Source organism: Halichondria panicea, chromosome 8, assembly GCF_963675165.1.
Source record: "Halichondria panicea chromosome 8, odHalPani1.1, whole genome shotgun sequence".
In the NCBI taxonomy this organism is placed as follows: Eukaryota; Metazoa; Porifera; class Demospongiae; order Suberitida; family Halichondriidae; genus Halichondria; species Halichondria panicea.
In genome coordinates, this window is record NC_087384.1 from 3,481,983 (window position 1) to 3,505,750 (window position 23,768).

General features: G+C 39.6%; 2 protein-coding genes across 4 annotated transcripts; one reads left to right on the forward strand and one right to left on the reverse strand.

The window, feature by feature from the left end:
- Positions 1–7: 7 nt before the first annotated feature.
- On the forward strand, positions 8–22,774 carry LOC135339957 (ubiquitin-protein ligase E3B-like). 3 transcript variants are annotated; one of them, XM_064536212.1, is made up of 29 exons: positions 8–149; positions 1,139–1,188; positions 1,236–1,285; positions 1,622–1,692; positions 3,438–3,494; positions 3,820–3,924; positions 3,984–4,031; positions 4,259–4,307; positions 5,008–5,096; positions 5,153–5,223; positions 5,273–5,378; positions 5,450–5,567; positions 5,619–5,653; positions 5,703–5,738; positions 6,319–6,431; positions 6,476–6,594; positions 6,649–6,958; positions 7,914–8,129; positions 8,198–8,297; positions 8,356–8,550; positions 9,564–9,662; positions 9,721–9,828; positions 9,878–10,015; positions 12,352–12,417; positions 12,467–12,525; positions 14,252–14,434; positions 14,613–14,724; positions 15,559–15,651; positions 16,996–22,774. In XM_064536212.1, the coding sequence occupies exons 1-29, from the start codon at positions 114–116 to the stop codon at positions 17,185–17,187; spliced, it is 3,024 nt and encodes a 1,007-aa protein (XP_064392282.1). In that variant the 5' UTR covers positions 8–113; the 3' UTR covers positions 17,188–22,774. The 3 variants fall into 3 exon arrangements, with proteins under 3 accessions (XP_064392282.1, XP_064392283.1, XP_064392284.1); XM_064536213.1 differs by lacking the exon at positions 1,622–1,692 and having other exon boundaries at positions 39–149; XM_064536214.1 differs by lacking the exons at positions 1,139–1,188; positions 1,236–1,285; positions 1,622–1,692 and having other exon boundaries at positions 43–149.
- LOC135339966 (uncharacterized) lies at positions 17,173–22,800 on the reverse strand. The gene is made up of 3 exons (XM_064536229.1): positions 22,631–22,800; positions 17,572–18,363; positions 17,173–17,518 (listed from the first exon to the last, which is right to left on the reverse strand). The coding sequence occupies exons 2-3, from the start codon at positions 18,361–18,363 to the stop codon at positions 17,321–17,323; spliced, it is 990 nt and encodes a 329-aa protein (XP_064392299.1). The 5' UTR covers positions 22,631–22,800; the 3' UTR covers positions 17,173–17,320.
- Positions 22,801–23,768: the final 968 nt, after the last annotated feature.

The following is a 23,768-nucleotide window of genomic DNA, read 5'->3' on the forward strand; positions in this document are numbered from 1 at the left end:
CCATCCACACGTGCATTCTTAATTAACCTTTAACCTGGGTTAAAAGTGATTTTTATCAAAAAGAGATCTATATCCACCATCGACATCACAGCTGTTCTGTGCATGCATTGAAAATGGAAAGAGAAAATCTGGCAGCGTTGAAGATAACTGTGAGTTGGTGCTTGGTCCAGTCTGACAGATAATGGTTTTGGTGTACATGCATGTACATTATACATAACACCTATCAATGTGTTGCCCCACTACCCCCCCCTGGCCGGCCGGCCCCCGGGACATACATACGGCCAGCCGGGGGAATTCGACTCTAATTTTACCTGAAATTTTTGCCCCATACTGGGGGAACCTGGCTTTGCGTAGTAAAGACTGTTTTTATAACCTGTTTTGATGTGTGCAACTGCTTGGGGCTCAAAAACTTGACTGGGGGATTTGATCACAGAATCCTTCCCCCACCAGGGGGAATTTGATCTGAGGTATGGTCAAATCCCCCATACCCCTCCCGGGGGGGGGGGACACATTGATAGGTGCATTATTGTTATGGTGTACGTATAATTATATATTATCCTTACAGCGCCACCTTGACAATTTTTTGAGGTTCTTAAATAAGTGCCACCTGCGTTGCATATTGTTTTCTGGGGCTTAAAAAAGGTGTGTTTATGATGCCACAGCAGTGACCTTTACTTTTTGGCCTATACCGGTACCACAGATAAAAAAGTTACCACCTTCTAATTACCGCACTGCTCTAATACTAGCACAAACCTCGAAATATAGATCTTTTTCTGTTCTAATTGAGCACCAAGTGTAAAATTGAATTATTATTTTCTGGTGCTTAGCTAATTAGAATGACTATCTGGCTTGAGACTACGAATAACAACGTAAATGGTGACGTCACAACGGAAAGAAATGGATCGAAGAAAGTAGATCAAACAGTAATCTAAAACTCTGTTGTACATGTAGCTACCCTTTGTTAGCTAAAAAAAGACTCACAGCCTGCATCTAATTATATGTACACAGATAATACAATGCATATAATTACATTAAGAGGGCCATTCTCATCTCAATCAGTATGTACATGTACCTGTATGCAGTACATGTACGTACTTAGATTTTATTTGACCTCGATTTTTGTGTGATTTTCTTCCAGCGTTTCATCAGAAATGTCTCGGGAAAGAAAGTGGTTTTGACATCTCTAAGGTACGTGTAAAACTGAAACTGTCGGTTTTATTACATTTGTTGCATAGACAAAGTGTTGATGCTGCGCTTCAAGTGGCTGAAACTGAAACTGCTTCAGGTATAGTGTACGTGCTTTAAAATAAAAATTAATGGAAGGAGTATGTCGATCTCCATTAATTTATGCAAGAGTAGATAAGAGCTACTCTTGATTTATGGTATATGGCCAATTAACAGAGGGTAATAATATGGCCAAGATAGAAGTGTAGGTCATTCATAATTACTACTTGAAACTGCCACGAGTTACTTAGTACGTGATCTACAATGTACATGTATGTCAAATGCTCTTGGGAGCTAAATATAAATATCGTGCTTATACAGAATAATCTTAAGTCATAATTATAGCAAACTGTGACAGCTAGGGCACGTAATCATGATCAATGTTTGTCAATTTTAGGCTTGAAGTTGTTTTCTATTGCGAGAAAACTTTTATTTGTGTTCAAAGAAAACGTTGATGAGGATGTACATGTAAGTTATGTATAGGATATACACCACACCTACGAGGAGGGTGCATATCCTCCGTGTACATGTAGGTGTAGTATATCTGACTTATTACTACATGACCGCAGGAGTATAAAAGGACCTCCCCCAACAATCCAATGCAATATGCATTATTTATATACTGAGACTATGCCGCTCGGCAAATTTTACAACTGTCAAAGACCTATAATATAGTTTATTACTGAGGTACTGCCCTCTCCCGCTTGTCCACACTTTTGGGTGCTTTTCCCATCAAATCCAAATACACTGCACTTTTAGTGATTCGTGCGCGTATGTCGGGCCTCTTCTGAGTGGCACCCCCTGTTTACACTATACTGTCTGTAATAAACTCTGTACCAAAATTTTGGGGTCTAATCAACAGGAAAATCTCCACATATTTGTATAGATCCGCTAATGAAAGAGGATAATTTAGTGCGCACGTTTAATTGTGAAAATGTCTGTCCTAATTATAGACTATTATTTGTTTTACCAACATAGTGAATTGAGACGATGCCATCCAGGGTGTCATACAGGGGGGGAAAGGGTGGATATCCCCCCTCCTCTTTCAATTATGACTGAGTGTCCATAGCTGGGTACTGGAGTTTGCAGAATCTTTGCAACACACCAGTAAAAGCGTAGAGCGTTACGCGTTCCTTATATGGATTTTGTGTACATACTGTGGTCTGTTTTACTACTTAAATGTGTGAGCATTTCCCATATAAGGAACCACAGTGCTTAACACTTTTATTCATGTGTTGCAAAGATTCTGCAAACTCCAGTATTGAAATAACAGTTGACCTTATAATTATAGACTATTATTTGTTTTACCAACATAGTGAATTGAGACGATGCCATCCAGGGTGTCATACAGGGGGGAAAGGGGGGATATCCCCCTTTCAATTATGACTGATTGTCCATAGCTGGGTATTGAAATAACAGTTGACCTTTTTTTAGCAACATTTTCTGGTTACTTTTCTCATTTCCCCCCTCTACTTCAAAATCCTGTATGACACCCTGCCATCAGTGCTAAAGAGTTAGTTTCTTTTTTTAGCATAATCGTAGGCTCATTTAGCATCTCAGCTGATTGAGACTCATCATAGATAGAGTAGAAGAGGGATTGGAAACGGAAGTGATTCACGTGATGTTTTACAATGAAGTCTACGTAGTGGCTCTGGGACCATCCGTGTATCTCCTCATAACTCCCGCAAAAGCCCGGGAAACTTATTGTGTCCAAAGCATACATCTCAGAGCTACCCCCATTACTGAATCACATGCCCCCTGATAGTAGGTATCAATTGGAAACAAAGAAAATATAATCTCGATTGTCATGAAGTAGCTAGAGGTACACAGAGCGCTTTTTCATGCTTGTGTTCCTATAGTACCTTTGATATAGCTAAGGCTTTGTAACTAAATAGTGTCCTGTGTCCCAAATGGCCTCAAGTATTAGAGAAAGTTGATGTTTAGCAGCAGAACTGCTCGTGGACTTCTTACAGAGAGCAAAACAATTCTCATGAATAATTATTATTCAGTTTAGCCCTCGTGTTAAAAAGTAAGCCTCGATTAAAACCGAGGAGATACACGGATGGTACTTCGAGGGTACTTCCGTTTCCAATCCCTCTTCTACTCTACTCTACCTATGGACTCATCAAACCAACCCAATATCGTATTAATAATAATTATACGTATACTACATGTACATTTATGTCTCATTCCATACTCACTATAAACATCAGAAGCTTACTCGATTGTGTCAACTTCTCCTCAAGAACATGGATAGAGACAATCTGAAGGTTAGCTGATTGTCGTACATGTAGCCTAGTGCATGTACATGTACGTACGCCAATTATCACGCTGACACCCTGCATAAAGTATGTTTCAAGCTGCAGTAGCAACATTCTCATACACACATGTACATACATTATTTTGTGTATTTCCGTGCACATGAGCACACTGTACATGCATACACGCACACTTGTTGTACATGCATGTACATGTAGTTATTGGCAGATCACCAATACTCAAAACTCTTATAGAAATACATGTACATGTACATGTACATGTAGTAGTTAATTTTTGTCCTATTTGATAGCTAGCCAATTTGTTTGGTGTGTGCAGGGTACTTATTTGGCTGTCTCATTGGATCGAAGATACTCAGTGGTCTGGATTACCTGCATGAAGCAGCTTCTAAGACTTTGTTGTGTACAACTAAGAGCGATGACAGTAGGTTTTATCAGTATGCTAGCGTTACGCATTAACTTCCTTGATTGTTGCTTCTTCAGAGAGCTAATCAATCTGGCAAGGAGAGAATGGATCTTTACCTCAATTTTGTATGTAGATTTTGTGTGATACATAATATATATGCTATAAGTATAGCCTCGAAACTAGTATTCATTGTAATGTGGTTCAGCATGATTTGATCATTACCCCCCCCCTCTCACGTCACCCTGGTGTATGCATTATTATAAGTACATCTAAATATAATAATTATTATGCTTATTATATGTATTATGTATCTAAATGTTCAATTTACATTCTATACGCGTTCAATCTGTAGTTGGTTCTGTTCACTGACTATACTCTTTGGAGGTTTACAGCTAAGCTTAGTAAGTATGTTTATTAATGATTTGTTGTCGCTATAATAATATTATTATTATGTGCTTATATGTAATAACTACAATAACCACAAAACGCCCTGACAATAGTCTATATAATTATATACATATTCTTGGCATAATAAAATTGTATACCGTCAAGGGCGTATACGCCCTTGACACCGTATAGCAGGTATATCTGGCGAATGGTCACCAAATTAAATTCGTTTCGACATGATCGTCAATCTATAAATAGCCAATTATACTTTTTATTTGCCTTGAAATGCATGCATGGTTTAGACTAATTCCGTTTCAATAACCGCTGAGAAGCAACTCTTTTTCACTGGGGGCTCGATGTTTTGCAGCAGTTTTGGGATCGACTCTACTTTGGCTTCAGTTGGTTTGCAGCAGCAGTAGTGACCTTTTTTGCAGTAAACATTTCTGTGTCAAACTATTCGTCCATGCCAAAACTTCGAATACTCCAGAAGATATGTAGGAATCTTTTACTAAGCTAGAATTTTGCGGTGAAGTTTTGCTGTTATATTTATTATGTTACTATGTCCCCAGGATATAATTACGACACGTGCACTCGGGATGCATCGCCATGGCATGCACATACTGCACTTAGCCCTCGGGCTTCAGTACTATATATTTACTATACATCTCTTGTGCCTACTTATACGCATTCAACTCAATTCTTTTGTTTACACAGGTGATTCTGTGAAACGGAGCATGCACCTTCTGTGCACGAAGTTTGTTGAACACCTTTACAAGCGATGCTCCTATTTTTCTGCAATGCATGTGAGAGTTTATTGTATAATTATGTGTAGCCAATAAATACCACTAAACGTTTGTAGAGTCTCCTGGCCAACTTTCTCCGGTCGTCATACGTGACTGGTCAGAGTCTAACAGCAATGTTCGGTTTTAGGTAATGTATCACGATTCAGTGTAATTTTTACACTCAATATACTTCACAGACAGCTTGCTATGTATCAGCTGTCTCCTACCATGCTCGTAGACTTTGCTGTCACATTGCTGACTGTCCCGGGCTGTGTCTTTGTTCTTCAAAAAAAGGCTCCAGAGGTCAGTTACGTGTATCAGTGTATGCAAGTGTAGCATTAAATAATTATGACATTAAATTGTCTATTCTACAGAGCATACAAAAGCTACAGAAAATTAGCTTTGCTTTACATCTTCTAAAAGCGATCACAGTAGTAGCTGGAAAAGATCCTCTTGTTTCTCTTGGTGTGAAGCCAGCACTGTCTCTGTTTGGTGCGTAGTCACCTATGTGTAATTATTATTGTCTTATGAAATTCTTTCCAGGGAATGTGATCAATGTATGCCAAATGCATATTGAGGTATGCTTAATACAGTGTATTTCATAGTTATGAAGAATTACCTATTTAGGAGATCAAAGCAAGCGAAGAAACCAGTCTCATGCTTGTAAGTTTCAAGTACTGTGTTTGCAAGCACCCATCCCTTGAGTATCATCAAACTTTCGAGACACGTAACTTTTGCGGATTGACCTCGAGCCTCGATTACTTTGACTGATCCAAAATCCCCAAAATGTGTATTTTTAGAAATCTGTGAAATATTGGTTGTCAAAATCTTTACGTAACTCTTGTGTTCTCTTTATTGTGAGGCAACGCTACAGAACCCCCGCCCCTGTAGAAGCCATAATGCATGCAGTCATGTGACCCACACCAACACTAGAGAGCACTTGTATGTGTGTATTCCTTAAGATTTTACCCATGTACACCATCACTAGAGTATTAGAGCATTGCAGTGACAACAGCTAGTGGTAAATTCTTGTACACAAAATTTTCTGTGACCTCAATTACAATGCCAGCAATTGGCCATATAATTATACTGTACCCACTTTTTTGTTTGTCTATGGTGCAACCATAGCCATATTGCAACCATAGCCTTATATGTATATCTGTACTCTATACTTCCTTTAAAGTACCTGCCGAAAATTTAAACATACAGCTGAAAGCAAATTACGATTGTGTATTGCTTGCAGGATGTATTCACCGTACTGACTAGTGTGTGTGACTCAAGTCGCCTCAGTAAGGGGTCAAATGCAAGTAGCTGGCACCCATTCTTTGGCTGGATCAAAGCAGATATTGATAGAAGGTACGTACCTGCATGATTCATATGTTGCTTCATTCTCATTGTAGGAATGTGGAGGGCTTAAGCTTAATACAAAAGCAATTTCAACTGTTGTGGAATGGACCGATGGTGGAAATGATTGTTGGTACCCCACTGCTACGAGTGTCCAACAGTCTTTCCTCTAAAGGTATTGTAGTTTTGGACTGCATTAATTATGTTTCTAACACTAACCTTGTAACAGGAAAACGCGTGTCAATCTTTCGGAAGCAAACAATTTTGAAAAAATTGAATGATTCAGAATTCTCAATGCTTAAGTCGGGATGTGAGCTGTACCTAAACTGCTTATCTACTTTCCCACTGCTATCCACTGATATACTTATTGGACTTAGTTGCAATGGAGACGTCATAAGCCAAATATGGCATGCACTCAGTGATATGTCCTGTCTCAAAGAAGATCTGGCTTTCAAAGTTCTTACTGAGCTATCCTCCCAGCAGACATCTTTGAAGACTGTTTTAACACTTGCCATTCAAGCCACACAGTACCTAATTGCGTGAGTATTCATATAGTTGCCCCAGCCCTGTACATATAATGTAGTAATAGCTTGTAGCCACGTTTTGTCTTTGTTCTTCCTTGGTGATATTTGACTTGTACATGTACATGTAACCTGCATGAGAATGATTCTATGGTAACCCTGAGGTACACACATGTAGGCTTGAGGCTACGCTACGTTAATTCCAATTTCCTAAGGCAATTCAACTGAAGCTACATCGATTCGAGGCTACGGCAATTCCAATTTGCTACGTCAATTCAACTGAGGCTATGGAAATTCGCTACGTCAATTCAACTGAGGCTACGTCAGTTCGAGGGTACGGCAGTTCGCTTTTGCAGTTGGAGAGTACGTGGCAATTAAAAGCTATGTCAATTCATGTGACTCTCAAATTCTAGCTCAAATTACTGGAAATAATTTTGTCTATCTGTATCACATACACAATGTAGGCCTATACAGTTAATTGTTTGTCAACGAGCCTGACTGTCATGATTTGAAGAGCTGATTGTCAACGATATAACTGTTTGACGATTAAGACATAACATCATTGATCAGCTCTCTCCTGTCAGTCTATGTGTCACAATGCTTGTCAAAGTAGTAGACTATATAATTATGTATACGGCCGTTGGCATAATTATTCTGTAGCTGTGTGATTGACAAACGATGGCAATAAATTAAGATGAGCATGCACCATACGAATTGACATAGCACTTAGAAGTCTAGTTGAAGTGAAAAACGAATTGCCGTACCCTCGAACTGACATAGCCTCAGTTGAATTGACATACTGTAGCCTCAGTTGAATTGCCGTAGTGAATTGCCGTAGCCCAGTTGAATCACCGTAGCGAATTGCCGTATCCTCAGTTGAATCACCCACCGCCATGTGCCTACTATGTGTGTACCTCACGGCCACCGTATGATTCATACGTATTACAATATCCACTTGTATATGCACATGTAGGACTCTTGATGATGAAGAGTTACACACTAAGCAGCAGTACTTCACACTGGACGATCTGAAAGACATATCAACTTTTCTTAAGCACCTTGTGTACAAGTTTATAATGGAAGTGCAGCTTCCATCAATGTTCTCTCATTGCCATGCCTTACTCACTCTTCTACACAGCAGAGACTGTCGAAGGTCATTCACTAGCGACCCCAACTTTTGGACCGAAAAGTTAGTGTCTTACATACATGAATTATATATCAAGAGTCCATTTTGTTATGTAATAAAATTTGTAACAGAAAATTGAGAGCTGGCTTGGTAATCAAGGATTTAAAACTTGGCAAAACATATGCTTTGAATCTTCTGAAGTATATGCCTTTCTGTGTACCATTCAAGAACGTAAGTCCTGTACATTATCATTAGCGGTTCACCATTTTGTATTCATTTCCCTTCGTAGCGCATTGATGTATTCATGGAGAGTATCAATGCAGACAAAGAATGTCTTGGTTTGTTGGAGAAATCCCACCGGAGACCTGCAACCTACATCACCATTAGGAGAGGAAGAGTACTTGAGGGTGGGTACGATCAACTTTCTTCTCAGCCAGTGACGGCAATTAAAGGCACAATCCGAGTCAAGTTCGTTAATGAACAGGTACATGTATGTGAGTGTTTATAGTAGTCCATTACATTAAATTATCACGGGTATATAAACACACGTAATTCTGTAATCGGATGATCCTTGTATATTTCCTATTGATAATTATTGTAGTGTGTGGTTAGTGTTAATAATGCCTTGGGGCAAGCGTGCGGACAGCAACAATGGTACTATGTTTATTACTTAGATGAATTTGATCTAGTAGCTATCACCAAAACGCAGCATTGTAGATGCTGACTCTCCATACTCAATATTCAGAGGAAATAGAAATCGTAAACGAGGATTTTATCAAGTATACGATGCATGTACTCTGCCTGTAATGTGACGTTAAGATCAGCATAATCTTCGATGTTGGACGCTCGAATATTCCTTGAGTGGCCGTCCATCACTAAACTTGCGCAAATTTCTTAGACCAGACCCACCAGCCAAAGTGAGAGACCCTTCAGCCAGAGAGAGAGAGAATAAATTAAGAACTTAATTTCAGACAGTTCGTTTGCTCTCAGCTAGCTAACTACATTCAATGTACATGTAGCCATGAGACAATTTGTAATTCTTTAGGAATAGCTGCAGAGTGAAGAGAGAGCTGCAAGGCTCTGCTGATGCAGCCAGACTTGAACTTTTGGCATTGATCGTTTTTAACAACAATCACGGTCGATCATTACCCACTCTTTAAGTTTACATGCAGAATGCAAAAATTAAGCATGATAATGTGTGTACCGGTAGCTTTATGTTATGTAGCTTTGCACCTTCACCTGCGTGCTTTCATTATAATTATATATTTGTCCGTTAATTCTTTCAATGATGGAGAGGCCATGAGCCTATTGTGCCCTTTTCTGTATTGACTGAATAACTACGATTCTTGATCACATGAAACTATTGTACTGTACCATACGTACATGTAGTCGTAACACTCCTCTTATAAGTATTTGTAAACCACACCGCAGTAATAATAGTTATTGATCTATAATTATAGTTCTGCCAGTTTCTCATCTACATGTGTATATCTTCAGGGATTAGATGAAGCTGGTATTGATGAAGCCGGAGTTTTTAAAGAGTTTCTGGAAGAATTCATTTCAGTAGCATTCGACCCTTCGCTTGGACTTTTTAAGGTCAGCTCTACTGTTAATGTGTACGTACTTATGTTATAGTGTAGTCTGTGTTTTGTAGATTTCAAGCAGTGGTCTACTGTATCCATCACCGTCTAGTTCTGTTCAAGAGAACCACTTAGCTTTGTTTGAATTCATTGGTCGTATCCTCGGAAAAGCAGTGTATGAAGTGAGAGATGATGCAATTGTGATTTGATCATTATCGTGTCTTATCACAGGGAATTGTTGTCGATGTTCAGTTTGCTCAGTTTTTTTTGAGTCAAATTTTAGAACATCACCTATCATCTCTGTACAGCTCGTTGGATGAGCTGGTATATCTGGATTCTGATGTATACAAGTCACTGTCATACATCAAGGTATTTACCTGTTATATTGCATGTACATTATTAAGGCCTGTTGTATACTTGAGAATAGCTTAGAAAGTCCTGTTATTAATTTGTTATTAGCCGCACAAGGGATATGGTAAAACTGACTGTGTGTGTGTCTGTGTGTCTGTTACAGCTGTAACTGCTCAACGGTTGCAATGCGATTAAAACTATCAGCTTCTATAGGCTTCTAGCCACGTTCTCCTGGATTTTGATTCGTGGATTAGCAAACTAAATTAAGCTTTTTTCATCTGTTCTATTCAACTTATGAGTTAGCCGGCCTTGCATAAAGTGCAAGCTGTTTGTTAGCTACAATAGTCAGGAAAGAGCTGCAAAGCTGCATGCCAACCGTGACTGTACTGTCAGAAGCAGCCATGAACTCTGACCTCATTGCAGATCCACCCTTTTTTAATTTCATTGACAGGAAATGCAAAATACTGCACTAAAACTTCTATGTACTTAATAGAGATACATGCATTGCTTATAAACCCTTAAGATCATTCATCGAGCCATTAGATAGACTTTTGTTGCTCCTCTCCTATCATGACTGTGTGGAATTCATTGTCAAAAATTGTAGTCAACATGCAGTAATAACATTATATACAACATTGATAACGTAAAAAGCAAATTTTATCTCTTCTAATAGTTTTTGAGCGAAGCAAAACATGGCGAGAGGCTTGCAACACTCGTTATTACAGTGTGTAGTACAATTGGTTGGGCTAGCTAACCAGCCAATGAGGAATTGTTCTGGGTAGTACATGTACGTACTGCTGCTGCCTAACAATATTAATATCAGTTGGTAATGTGGTTGAACATGCATGCATGTACATGGAGCGCACCATGACCAACTAGGTGAGTGTTGACTAACCACATTTAATCTGAACTCCACAGTATACAGCAGAGCAAATTGGTTGTACTGATAAGGCCCAAGAGTTAGTACTAGCTACCCCAGCTAGTGGACACTCATGCACAACACCGTTTGTTTTTTAATGACGGCATGCACATGCATGCCGTTGCTAGTTTTGTGTTACTTAAAGTATCACCTCTTATGTTATCATCATTGTCTCAGTCCAACAATTCAAGTGGGTATAAGCGTTATGTTAGTTTACGTGGTTCTTAGCGTCTTAGGATGGCACCCCATGTTTGTTTATCTTGTTCTCCACAACTCCCACAAGCTTCTTCAGTTGGTATCATCAACACAACATCTCCCGAACAAACTGATTACTCACTGAAGATTTGCCCTCATACTTGTGGTGGTCTCGCAATTCCAATAGATGCTCTTTTTTCCACCTTTTCAAAATTCGTTCATTACATCTTAAAAACTCGTATTAGCTTGCACATCATTAAGACACATATCAATTAATTTGCTGCAAATCCGCTAAAATGAATACCCTAAAAACATGCAGCCAACTAACGTACATTAGATCATGTTTGCCATTAATACTGCAATCTCATTGGCTAAAGAAAGTGTTCTATCCAACTTAGAAAATCATGTACTTACTTAGAAAATCATGTACCGTATATCTTCGGACAGCAAAAAATAATTATTTTGGAAATTTTGTCCAGGTATAATTGAAACAGATTTTTATAGAGCATGCGAAGTGTCTGGAATAATTATAACAAGCAAGCAGCTGCATGCGAGCTAGCTAAGTTTAATAGAACAGGGTACGACTGAATAGCTGCACTAGCTATCTAAAACTAGCTACTCAAAGCTATCTAACTGCAGCACTCTAAGTCTTACTTGCCGTCTATGAATGGTAACTCAACTTTTCAAGGTATTGTCCGGATATTTAGAACAAATGTAATATTAAAGTACTGGAGTGTCCGTTGTATTAGAACAACGAAAATTGCCCAAAAGAGTGTCCGGGGTAATTAGAATTGTCCGATAAATTAGAAGATATACGGTACTTACTTAATGTACTTCACTTAGAAAATCATGTAGCAAAGATTAGATAAGAACATTCAAATCTGATTGGCTAAATAGCTACTCATGGTTGCTATGATCTAAAATGCTTAGACACTGTTTAGGAAGTTTCCACATGATTTAGAAGTCCTCAGGGCTCACTGCGTTCGGGATACTACAACCAGCCCTTTGGGCTTCTAAATTATGTAGAAACTTCCTAAACAGTGTCTAACTATTATAATTATAGTAACATTATAATGTGTTTGCAAAACCTCTTAGAAACTAAGCGTGGCTCTGTTGAAATTATTTCATTGTCTACCTGCATGCTAATAATTTGCTGTCTTACTCAATTTGGGCTACTTTAATAATAATTATGTTTATGGTGTTTTATCGCTTCTATTACAATTTTTGGTGATTCCAACAGCATGCGGATTCAGGAATTGAAGATCTGTGCCTCACATTCACTTGGGAAGAGAACCTGCTAGGAAAAGTATGATGATTATATGAATAGTACATATTTCGAATATCTATACATGTAGACTATCACCCATGAACTGTTATTGGGAGGAAGCCTAATGGAAGTCACAGCTGAAAACAAGTAAGATTTAATAATAATTGAGCAGCATTAATTTTAGTTTTACTACAAACAGTCCAGAAAAAACGTATGCAATGTGAAAGTTGCTAGAATTGGCTGGGAAGCCCCATACAACGTCATCAATGACTAGGTTTCGCTTGAGTTGGTGAACCATAAATGTTAGATACTTGTAATTCCATATTCTGAACTTTTTATAGCCGCTCCCCCAATCGCATCAACATTCATATTGCAAACGTTTTTTCTTTCAAAAATTACAGTACACTTTGCTAATCCGGCTCTCTGAAGCACGGTCACCTCGATATACCCGTTGCTACGTTTGGCATAGATTGCTAGCTTGAATTATTAATACACAAAACTCACTCTGAAATGGGGCCACCTCGCCGTATACTGGTCAGTTTTGGCTGCCTCAAACTTAAGTAATATTTATATCACACTGATTAGCTAGCAATAAGTGTTTTAATGTGTGCTCGAACGTAGCAAGTGCATTACTCAACCGAGAGCATTATTCATCATCCGAGTGCACCATCATTAAAAACACATTGGCTAGCTAAGTGTGTTATTGCTGATCATGAAGCCAAAAACCCTGTTCAAGCTGGTTTTCAGATTAGAAAAAAAGCTACCTAGCTGTATTGCATTTTGAGATGGCTGGGATTAATAAATCACGAGTATTATAAAAAAAAGTGTGCAATAACAACGTATTGCCAAGTCATTTAAAGTACAGTCACATGACTGGATTTGATGGATGTCATTAGCTGTAGGCTTTACTTTTTCGCTTGTTTTTGTTTGTTCTCAATGAGCTAGAGATGATGGGAGGCACTAAAGAAGGACATGATGGATGTGAAAGAAAAAGGAAAGCCTGTTACCACATACATTTTTTTGAACGTGGGCAATATATAAGCCCACAATCGTGACGTAGAGTATTTTCCCACGAATTAATTAAGACACTAGAAAATCTACGGAAGTATAAGGCCCAGGATCTAGGAGCAGACGACTGAGAGACCAATCCCAGTGCAGAACCAGCAAGAACCAGCATGCCCAGCTCTGATGGCAAGTAGCTCAGTAAATGATAATGATGACTATAAGCTATTAGTCTAGCAAATCTAGCTCAGCATGGTACAACAAAACTGTATATAGATGAATAGTAGAATCTAAAGTCTATTTGACCTTCATAAAGTTGTCATAACTATATATATGTCATACGTACTTCAATGAAATTCATATACCATCTTTGTTAAAAAGCGCTTCTATCTATATGCCTGCATGGGAACGAGGCTAGCTGTAGGTCACATGATCAGCAATAATGTACGTTTATTACGGCCGGATATGACGTTTTGGGTGTAATGATGTTTTGGGTGTAGTTTGGCAGATGAAAATTGGATACACTTAATTATAGATTCAAGGTAGCACCGCCACAGCTATTTTCTGAAATGCAGCCAGCTCGCTATTGCGGCCAAACTGCACTGTCTCAAGAGTGACTAATTATATATGTGTTTCCAAACATTTTGCGTTGTGTGTCAATTACAATGGAACCTCCATATAACGGACACTATTGGGGAAAAGCCTTTTGGCCGTTATATGATAGGTGCAGCTTGTACCACTTGTTATATAAAACGATACTTTCTGCATAATTATACTTAAATATACATGTTCTACTTATGCACATGTACGTATGCATGTGTATCACTATAGTGTGTGAACATAATTATTATACCATCTTCTATATTCATAGGATTAGCTATGTGCACAGGATGGCGCACTTTATGCTGTATACACAACTGAAGCAACAATCTATTGCTTTTCTCAAGGGGTTTCATTCTGTCATCTCACCATCTTGGATTGGTACATTCTCTCCCACTGAATTACAGAGCATAATTTCTGGTGAACAGGTCGACTTTGATGTTGATGACTTAAGGTAAGAGGGCACACATATTCTTGTACTTGGCTAAACAAAATAATGTTATAGAGCCTAATAGTTATAATAGCCTAGGTAACTGCTTATTCATGTAGGGCATAACAATATAAAAATAATAATAATATAACCTATACCAGTATGTAGCAAAATTATTACATGGTAAATTGTTGTTTTGCAGGCAGCATACGGAATATTTTGGTGGGTATCACTCAAAGCATCAAGTAATCATTTGGCTGTGGGAGATCTTGCGGAATGATTTGGACAAAGAGAGGAAGAAATCTTTTTTGAAAGCAAGTAGTTTGGTATAATAATCAGGGCTTATCGACCGCCATGATGATATACATAGGCGGGAGAAGGCATGCATCACAGATACTCAGGCTCAACAAAATTCATAATATTGTTAGTATTCTAGAAAATTCTTTGCATGCCCTCTTCTCCCGCCTACGACGGTCAATTCAATAACATGTGGTTATAATTATGTCCATAATTATACTCTAAAAAGTCGTATAGTACAGTGGAACCTCACTTGGCGACCACTATTTGAAGAGCAACTACTTGGTACAATCAGCCGCTTCTTAGTCCTTGATCAGCTTTAGCAAATGATAAGAATCCCCCCTCCCCTCTCTGAACCAGAAGAGGTTGGTCACAATTTTAATTGCAGCACGAATTATAGCTTAGATAAGCCTGCATTCGTAAGTTTGCCATGCACTACTTGCTAACGAAATTCATCACATTCCGTGTATTGTTAAATAGGCAAATGTGCATGTCATGTAAATGATGTTTCCGCTTTTTGGTGCTTCCCTAGAGGCTGGCCATTGGAACATTGCGAATGGCTGTTTCGAGCTATTAATTAATTGTCCCTGAAAATTTTGCATAATCAAAACTGTTGGCAAACTTCCTCTGTGGCTGAATTGCGCTTCAAATTCCTCCTACAAGCATTTGACTTTTCGGTTATAGATCGTCACTCAAAAGGCGGTTTCCCAATTGTGTGAGGTTCTATTGTACTAATTAACAGTTTTACCACCAGTCTGTTGCTGCAAACTGTTACCATTTCGCTTAGTATTTTGCCTGTACATGTATTCGTTACTTTGCTTATCGATTGTGTTTCATTAAAATTATTTCAGTTTGTCACAAGCTGCTCGAGGCCTCCTTTACTTGGGTTTTCTCAGCTTAAGCCTCGATTTGGAATACGATGTGTGGATATCAGAGATGCAGAGGTGTATTCATGCACACACAATCCTTTTCTAGACTATGTATTTTCTATGGGGTGCCGTGTGTGTTAAAATGCCTTTGCAAGAAATGTACACACGTACATCCATGCAGTGTGGATTTATAATTATAACTATGTTCAATACATAATTATTATATCACAGGCGATTATACCCATAATTATCCATACCGAGTGTGTATACCACCAAGTAAAGCGAGTAATTTTTTGGGGGGGGGGAGGGAATATTCGTGGTTAAAACCCTAAGCACGAAGACCTAGGCGCGGTTTACCGGAACGCATGAATGCAGTGCAGGCAATGAAACCAAACGAATTTCACTGTTTTCAAGGCATAAACGATGAATATTAGCTGCATGCTATACCGCAAATGTTTAACCCGCCCCCCCCCCTCCCATGGCACTTGTACCTAATATTCAGTTAGAACAATTACAAATAGAGCTAGCAATACGCCCTTGGTACTGCAGAACTACAAGTAGCTACTTTAGCTGGAAGCCATAAACTTTGACCAGATCCGCCCACCACAGCTGGCTGAGGTTTTGTAGCTATAGTAGTTCCTGTAGTTAGCTCTGAACTTAGTTACGTTTATTGTTGACAGTCTATACATAATAGTGAGGCAATAATAGTTTAGTTAGGCACTTAGTAAATATCTGTTTTATCACAGACATGTATGCACAAATCAAAGCACTGAACTAGTATACATGTAGTTGCTGCATCCTATGGTGTACCTCCTTCACAAGGCCTCAAAAAGGAGGCCTGCTACTGACTGTTTGCGCATGCGCAAAATTATTGGATAATTTCCCCGTAATGTTTCCATTAAACTGACATTTACCCGAAAAATATCCTGAAAAACATATACACACAAAGAACACTACATACACAGATCTATATAGCTAGCTAGCTAGAGACAGAGCTGTACGTTTGGTTACAGCATGCTATTTCTTTTGATAGAGTCTACATGTAGACTTCCACCAAGGTTAGTGTCAGATGGGCGTGGCCTGTCCATATAGGCTATTGTCAGCCTTCCCTCCGTTCAGACGATTGCCATCCACACTGTTGCAGGCTGTGAGTTCTTTGTTAACATAGCAGGCTAAAGGTAGCTATTAGAATGCTATCACACGGTACAGGTTAGAAACCTTCTTCTCCACTTTCTTCAATCCACTTCCGTTTGTTGTGACGTCATGGTTTTACTGAGCATTATACGATGATATTCGGAGTCCCCAGTTTCTGGGGATTATGTGGCGCATGCGCAAACAGTCGATACCAGGCCCCTCGAAGAGAGGGCCTGGGATCGAGGCTACCTATGGTGTTGATTGTGGCTGCATTTGTTTTTATAGGGTACTCGCGAGAGCCTGGGAAGTGTAATGAAAGGATTTTTCTCAATTCGAAGTCCTCACTCATCTGAAAAACTTCCGAGTGCTTCTACATGTTTTAATCTTCTAAAACTTCCCAATTATAGAAAGAAGGCAATTCTGCGTGAGAAGTTAATATATGCCATTTCTGCACATGCTGGCTTTGAATTATCATAGTTTTTATCCACTGCATGTACACTACACAATACCTTCACTATTACTATAGAAAGTCTACACTACACAATACCTTCACTATTATAGAACGTCTATGCTACTGTGTGAACATTCTTATTTACCACTAGCTATATAGTTAACTTTCTGCACGTAATGCACTCCAATAGTTTTTTTCTTCAATACCCTCCCAGTGTGGTTGTTTTAACTGTTCAAAATACGTTTTATATATGTATTCCTGTACTTCTTCCTCTTTTGATGTTAAAGGTTGTGCAACTGCTCCAATGTTTTCATCAACCATTGCAATATCGTTCATACTCACAAGAGTTGTAACAACCTGTGTTTTGAGTTTAAGTACATCAACAGGCCTTACATATATATAGCACTAACCTGTTCACAAGTAGTAGATGAATACTTTAAGGCCAGTTTCGTGATGTCAACATCTTGCTTCCTGCAATACGCTACTGCATATTTGCATGCCTGTTTAATCTCCTGACTTGCTGGATGCCAACTCTGTATTCCCCGTGGACTGAGTAAACCCATGCTCAATGGACTAGCATTAATTATTGGAACACCCATATCATGAAAGAATTCTAACGACTTCAACAGCGTTGAATCATTGAGGGTTAGGCGACAGTATGTTAGTACACTGTCAATTTTGACTTTGCTGCGCAAAATCACATCTTGTAAAGTAGATAACGAATACCCAGTGATACCAATAAAATGACACAAACCAGATCGACGTACTTCCTCCAGGGCTGGAAGGGTTTCATTAACTAATATATCAATCGATGGGGCAAATTCAACGTCATGAACTTGTAGAATGTCAACGTAGTTCATCTGCAATCGATCTAAACTATCCTTTGCACTTTCAATCACTTTTTTAGCGGAAAAGTCGAACATATTTGCTACATCTCGTTCATAACGTCCAACTTTTGTACCGATGTAAAACTTATCTCGAGACACATTCTCCAACGCTCTTCCAAGAAATTGTTCGGACTTACCCTGACCGTACCAGTATGCTGTGTCAAAATAATTCACTCCTCTGCGCAGAGAATGGTGCACTGCCTTAGTAGCTTCTTCTTCAAGGTGATTTCCATAAACATTTCCAAACCCGGCTCCTCCCATTCCAAGAACAGACAAATTGAGTCCAGTGTGACCCAGTTGCCTGTATTTCATCATCTGTTGAGAAATAAAAGAAAAGAATATGAAAGTGAACCTTGTTGTAACGAAATTGTGAAATTATAATTGACATTACAACGCAACACTTCTATAAATGTTCGTATGAACTACCAAGCTAATTATAGTTCCGATCTTCAAAGGCAACTGTTTTCTAATCGTTGCTTTATATAGATTCACGATCATTCCCCGATGATTAATGAGGTCATTATGGTAAAAAGTTATTGTAACCGTTTTGCCGCTGTGCGCGTGCACGGGGTGAATGCCTATGAGGATCTTGTTAACTGTGAAGGAGTTTGCTAGCCGTATACAAGTTTACTCGTGTATCCTTAAAGGAAATTCATCACTCTAAGTAGTCTCATTGGCAGTATAATCCTTTTTCTCTCAAATCCATCTTCATAACCTGTCAGATATATCAAGTAAACTTGCCGTTCATGCAGTTAACATAATTATATCATTATCCACTCTTTGAGTTTCCCTGATTCTGGATTCCACCAACTGCGCTCCGAATTACTTGATATCCAGATTTTTGGAAGGGAAATAATTAAATGGTGGATATGTATAGATCTAAAACTACACCCTTTGTCCGTTTATATAGGAGGAAATGTATCTTTTGTGCAGGCGACTTGTCTGTTGTCTGAACTTTAGAGGTTTCCGTTGCAAGTGCACTAGTAGATAGTAAAACAGTTTGTACAAGGCATAATTATGTTGTCCGCTATTTAGAGAATCCATTGTAAGAGCTAGGTTCCACTGTATACAGTTACGTCCGTCCACTGTAGCACTAGTAGATAGTAAAAGAAGTTGGTACAAGGCATATGCTGTCCGCTATAAGAGGTTCCACTGTAATACCAATTTAAGACATTCTAAAATAATTACTATACTATACTTGTGGCTAGACGGGTGTCGGAGGACGGGACCCAAGCCTATCTACAGTTTTGTTCTAATGCCACTGGCTACAATCAGATTACAGTATTTCGAGTGGATTGATCACACCCACTTAACTTTATCACTTGTGAATTTTGCACACGCTAAATTGACTGAGAGGTTTGGCCAACACCCAAGTGTCATCGCTACTGTACTTCTTCTAAAAGAGGCCTAACGTTAATAATTACGATATTAGCTAGGATTATAATTAGAGACATAGATTTGGTCCAAAGAGGATTATAAATAGAGGATACTTGAGCAAGTGGTATCCTCGATTTCAAGCCGCCCTAAAAACATTATGGAACTCAAGGTTCAGGTCTGTAAAATGATCCTGAAGTGTATCCGTGGCCTTCCAACTGGCCTTTTTGTGGCAACTACAGGTGGAGGACGATGCTTTTTAAGTGGAGGAGGTGCCTCACGTATCCTTAAGCTTCCTGAAAATAGAAGTGTTACTGGCCTCCATTTAGCAAGGCGCCACCAACAAATAATCTCTGTAGCCACGTGGAGCTCTATATGGAGTCTGTCCGCAAAATTACTTTTCAGTCTAGGTGGCGCATAATTAGAAGGGCCGTCTCTTTTAGAAGAATGGCTAACACCCACTTGAGATTCATAATGCTATTGCGTAACAGGCCGGAACAAAACTGTACAAATGTAGTTAGAAAATGCTTGTCACAAATGGTGCAATCTGATTGGTTACTGAGAGGTCCCTTATTTCATTTAGAGACCTCCAGAGGTCTTCTACAGAGGTGTACTTGCCTATGGAAATTTATGTTGAAGTCATAGTAACCATGATGCAGTGCATCATTAAAAAAATTTTTTTTAAGTATTTTGTGTTCTGCGGTGCAGCTTTGCAGCTTTTGCTGCGCTCGGGGGCGCTACAGCCTCGGGCCCTCGGGGTATCATAATTCCCATAGAGACCTTGGACTCGTCTATAACCAGCTTGGTTCCCGTCCTCCTTCAGGGAGGTTGGCAACGCCCGTCTAACTTGTGGCCACATTTACCTCCATGTTATAGTTATAACACGGGCACATATTGCAGTGAAGCACGAGCACTGAAGCCCCGAGGGCTGAGTGCAATACATGCCACTCTGGGTAGTTAAGGCCCGGGTCTAGCCTTAAATACCAAAATTTACACATGTTCATACTGCTGTATTATTTGCAACATACAGTGTATGCTGCATCAAAATGATCCAAAATGAAGCTCAATGTTTTCTTTTTCCAAAAAACAAATTAGCTTAATTCAATTATGCTAATTAGTCCCATAAATGGTGATGACGTCATGGCAGTGTAGTAAGAAGAACTACAAATGCGGACATGAAGAAGCTAAGATAAAGCAAAAACAAGGCTAGATGAACATCTCATAGCTAAGTACTAGGATCCAGCTGGGGAAGAGTAAGAGTTACTGCATTCTTGAGATACACAACATAGCCTACCTCTAGAGTGGCTGTCAGAGCTAAAGAAGCCAGCATAGCTAAGGCAGTTTTGCACATATTAATTTCCCCAGCTGGAAACATAATCATGACAACCTACTCTATCTTTTAAGGGCCTAACCAAGTACTCTTACCTCGTGTAAGCCCACCGCATTTATTGCTAAAGATATTAGAGAATAGTTCCAGCAGCTAGCTAAGCAAGTACCTTGGACACGTGACTTTATAAACTGCACAAAAAAAGACAGAGACAACTCTAGACACAGCTCTATCTCTTCTAGACGCCAGTATCTGCAGCGTATAAGATTGGCATGACCGACAAATGGCTTGACACAAAATTGTTGGAGTTCCAACGCTGAAATCTGCAAAACAGCCCCACCCCACTTCTGGTGCTGCAAAACAGCCCCGCCCCACTTACTGCTGCAAAGAAACAGCCCCACCCCACTACTCATGCCACCCCACTACTCACGTATTAGCTGCTGGTCTACGTTCGGCCTCATAACCAAGCCAAGAAAGCTCGCTTCTACACTGCTGCAAAACAGCTCATGCCCCCAGCAAAAAGAGCCACTTCTAGTGCTACGGTGAAGCAGAATTGACATGCATCACGAGGTCGAGGACTAGGTCGATCTAGGAACACAGAATCTTCCACAAAATGAATCTTAGACAATTTTAAACCTGCATGGTTGCAAGAAGAAACTCCAGCAGTGCTGAACATTCATTCCTGCATGGCTGGACATACTTTGATACTTTTTAATTTTAATTTAATTGTCTGTCTAATGCCAGAGGGGCATTTTGTGGTTAGTGCATTTGGTTAGTGCATTATGACTTTGCGTCAGTGCATTATGACTTTCAGCAGTGCATTATGCTGCATATTGCACTTGGCAACAACGTAGCAACGGGATATAATAAACATTATGAATCTCATTAACACTACATAATCTACATTAAATGTTGGCAATGAATAAAATTAATGTTATCAGTGCCTGACCCAGGCCTTAAGTACCCAGAGCATGCAGCCCGAGTGCACGTGTTATAACTAGTGTATATCCCGAGGGCATAGCAACATAACACTGTCTTAGTAACACATGCACAAAAAAAGACAGAGACAACACTAGACACAGCTTCATCTCTTCTCTCTTCTAGACGTCTGCACCATAAAGATTGGCATGACCGACGAATGGCTTGACACAAAATTGTTGGAGTTCCAACGCTGAAATCTGCAAAATAGCCCCACCCCACTTACTGCATGCTGCAAAGACTCGTGTAACTGCTGCTCGAACAGCCCTCCACGGTGATCTACGCTCGGCCTCATAACCAAGCCAAGAAAGCTCAAGCTCCCAGCAAAAAGAGCCACTTCTAGTGCTACGGTGAAGCAGAATTGACATGCATCACGAGGTCGAGGACTAGGTCGATCTAGGAACACAGAATCTTCCACAAAATGAATCTGGACAATTTTAAAACCTGCATATGGTTGCAAGAATAAACTCCAGCAGTGCTAAACATTCATTCCTGCATGGCTATGTGTCGCATATCATTTTGGAGGGCCATCATCTCCTACGACTATACATGCACAGGGATTATTTATCTCTTCCTCTCACTGAAGGCACAGGAAAGCGTGAGTCGAGTCGAGTATAAAGCGAAGGTCATAATTACACCGTATAGCGAGTAATTTTCGGAGGACAAAATATTCGTGGTTCAGCAATATTGAGACATTTCGTGGGTAATATTTTCGTGGTTGCTTATATAGCTTGCACTGCAGGTAAAGGTAGGCAAGGTTGCTTCATTCTTGGTCAGACCTCCAACCACAAAAACCACGAATATTTTGCCCCACGAAAATTACCCGCTATATAATTAATTATAGTCTACTACATAGCCTTTACAAATCCGAGGTAGTACGGTTGAGATAATCAATGAACTTACTCTTGCTTATACAGGTGCTCCTGACACTGAAACAGTTCTAGCTTTAATCTCCAACCTGCTGCTTTGTTTCCAGCGCAGCCACTATGCAAGGTACTAGGCCTATACAATATACGTACGTGTGGATGATATCCAGGTTGGGAAAAACTTCTATGTTTTCTTTAATTAATCATGTGATTGAAACGCATCATGTGCACCCAGAGGAGGTTGGACGCGCGTCATCCACCGTCAGGTTTTATCACATGCGCTCATAAGATTAGGCAACCATGACAGGGATTTGAGGTGTTCTTGCAACTGTAATGTCGAGAGCGGAAGTACCTGTCACGTGAACCTTGGTAACAAGATTGAAATTTTGGCTCATTCCAAACCAATTTTTCTCCAATAGAGCCTATTCATTTTTGTTAAACTAGGAAAACATCGACTTACACCAGAAAGCTAAGAGCCTTTGGTAAAGGCTTTGCACCACAGCAGGTTGTCAGCTGAAGCTATCCTTGAGATTCTATTAGTTTTGTGAGCTACTACTTGCCCCAGCCTGCCCGTAAGCTGTTGAAAGTGTATCACTAGTCTCAGTAAAATCTCTCTTAGGCTAGCTCCAGCTGGATACACAGTTTGTGTGACAGACTAATAGTAGTAGCTCACGATTGGGCTCAAGGATAGCTTTAGCTGTGGTGTTTGGGCTTGCAGATAATTATAGATTGCAGATGCAGAGCAAAGCCTCCTGTACTGTATAGGTCGATTTTCCCCCAAAATAAACTAAGGCTTTATTGGAGAAAAATTGGTTTGAAATGAGCCATAATTACGTAACTGTTCACGTGACAGGTACTTCCGCTCTCGACATTACAGTAGCAAGAACTCCTCAAATCCCTGTACATCCAAAGGTCATGTGATGTCTACCTGCAAATGCACAGTTGGTGTTGGTCATTCTGTGTCACAGGGGCGTGGCAAATGAGCCTTATACGTAGGCAAATCGCCCCAAAAGTCATAAAAAGCACTGTTTTTGACAAGATGGGCCGCTCTAGCAAAGAAGAGGCTAGCCTAACTCCTGTAAGTTAGTACAGATGAAAAGTACACTATTGTAGTACATGCTGCTCAAAAATTAGACCTTAACTAATATAAAATCGAAAGTTGTATTCCTAACATA

Bases quoted from the DNA above. Each gene is read 5' to 3' on its own strand.
- LOC135339957 (XM_064536212.1), top strand. From the start codon at position 114: ATGGAAAGAGAAAATCTGGCAGCGTTGAAGATAACT. The intron at 1,286-1,621 runs GTATAGTGTACG...TGTCAATTTTAG, and splicing joins TGAAACTGAAACTGCTTCAG to GCTTGAAGTTGTTTTCTATT. The intron at 8,551-9,563 runs GTACATGTATGT...GTATATCTTCAG, and splicing joins TCAAGTTCGTTAATGAACAG to GGATTAGATGAAGCTGGTAT.
- LOC135339966 (XM_064536229.1), bottom strand. From the start codon at position 18,363: ATGATGAAATACAGGCAACTGGGTCACACTGGACTCAATTTGTCTGTT. The intron at 17,519-17,571 runs GTTAGTGCTATA...CTCAAAACACAG, and splicing joins CATCTACTACTTGTGAACAG to GTTGTTACAACTCTTGTGAG.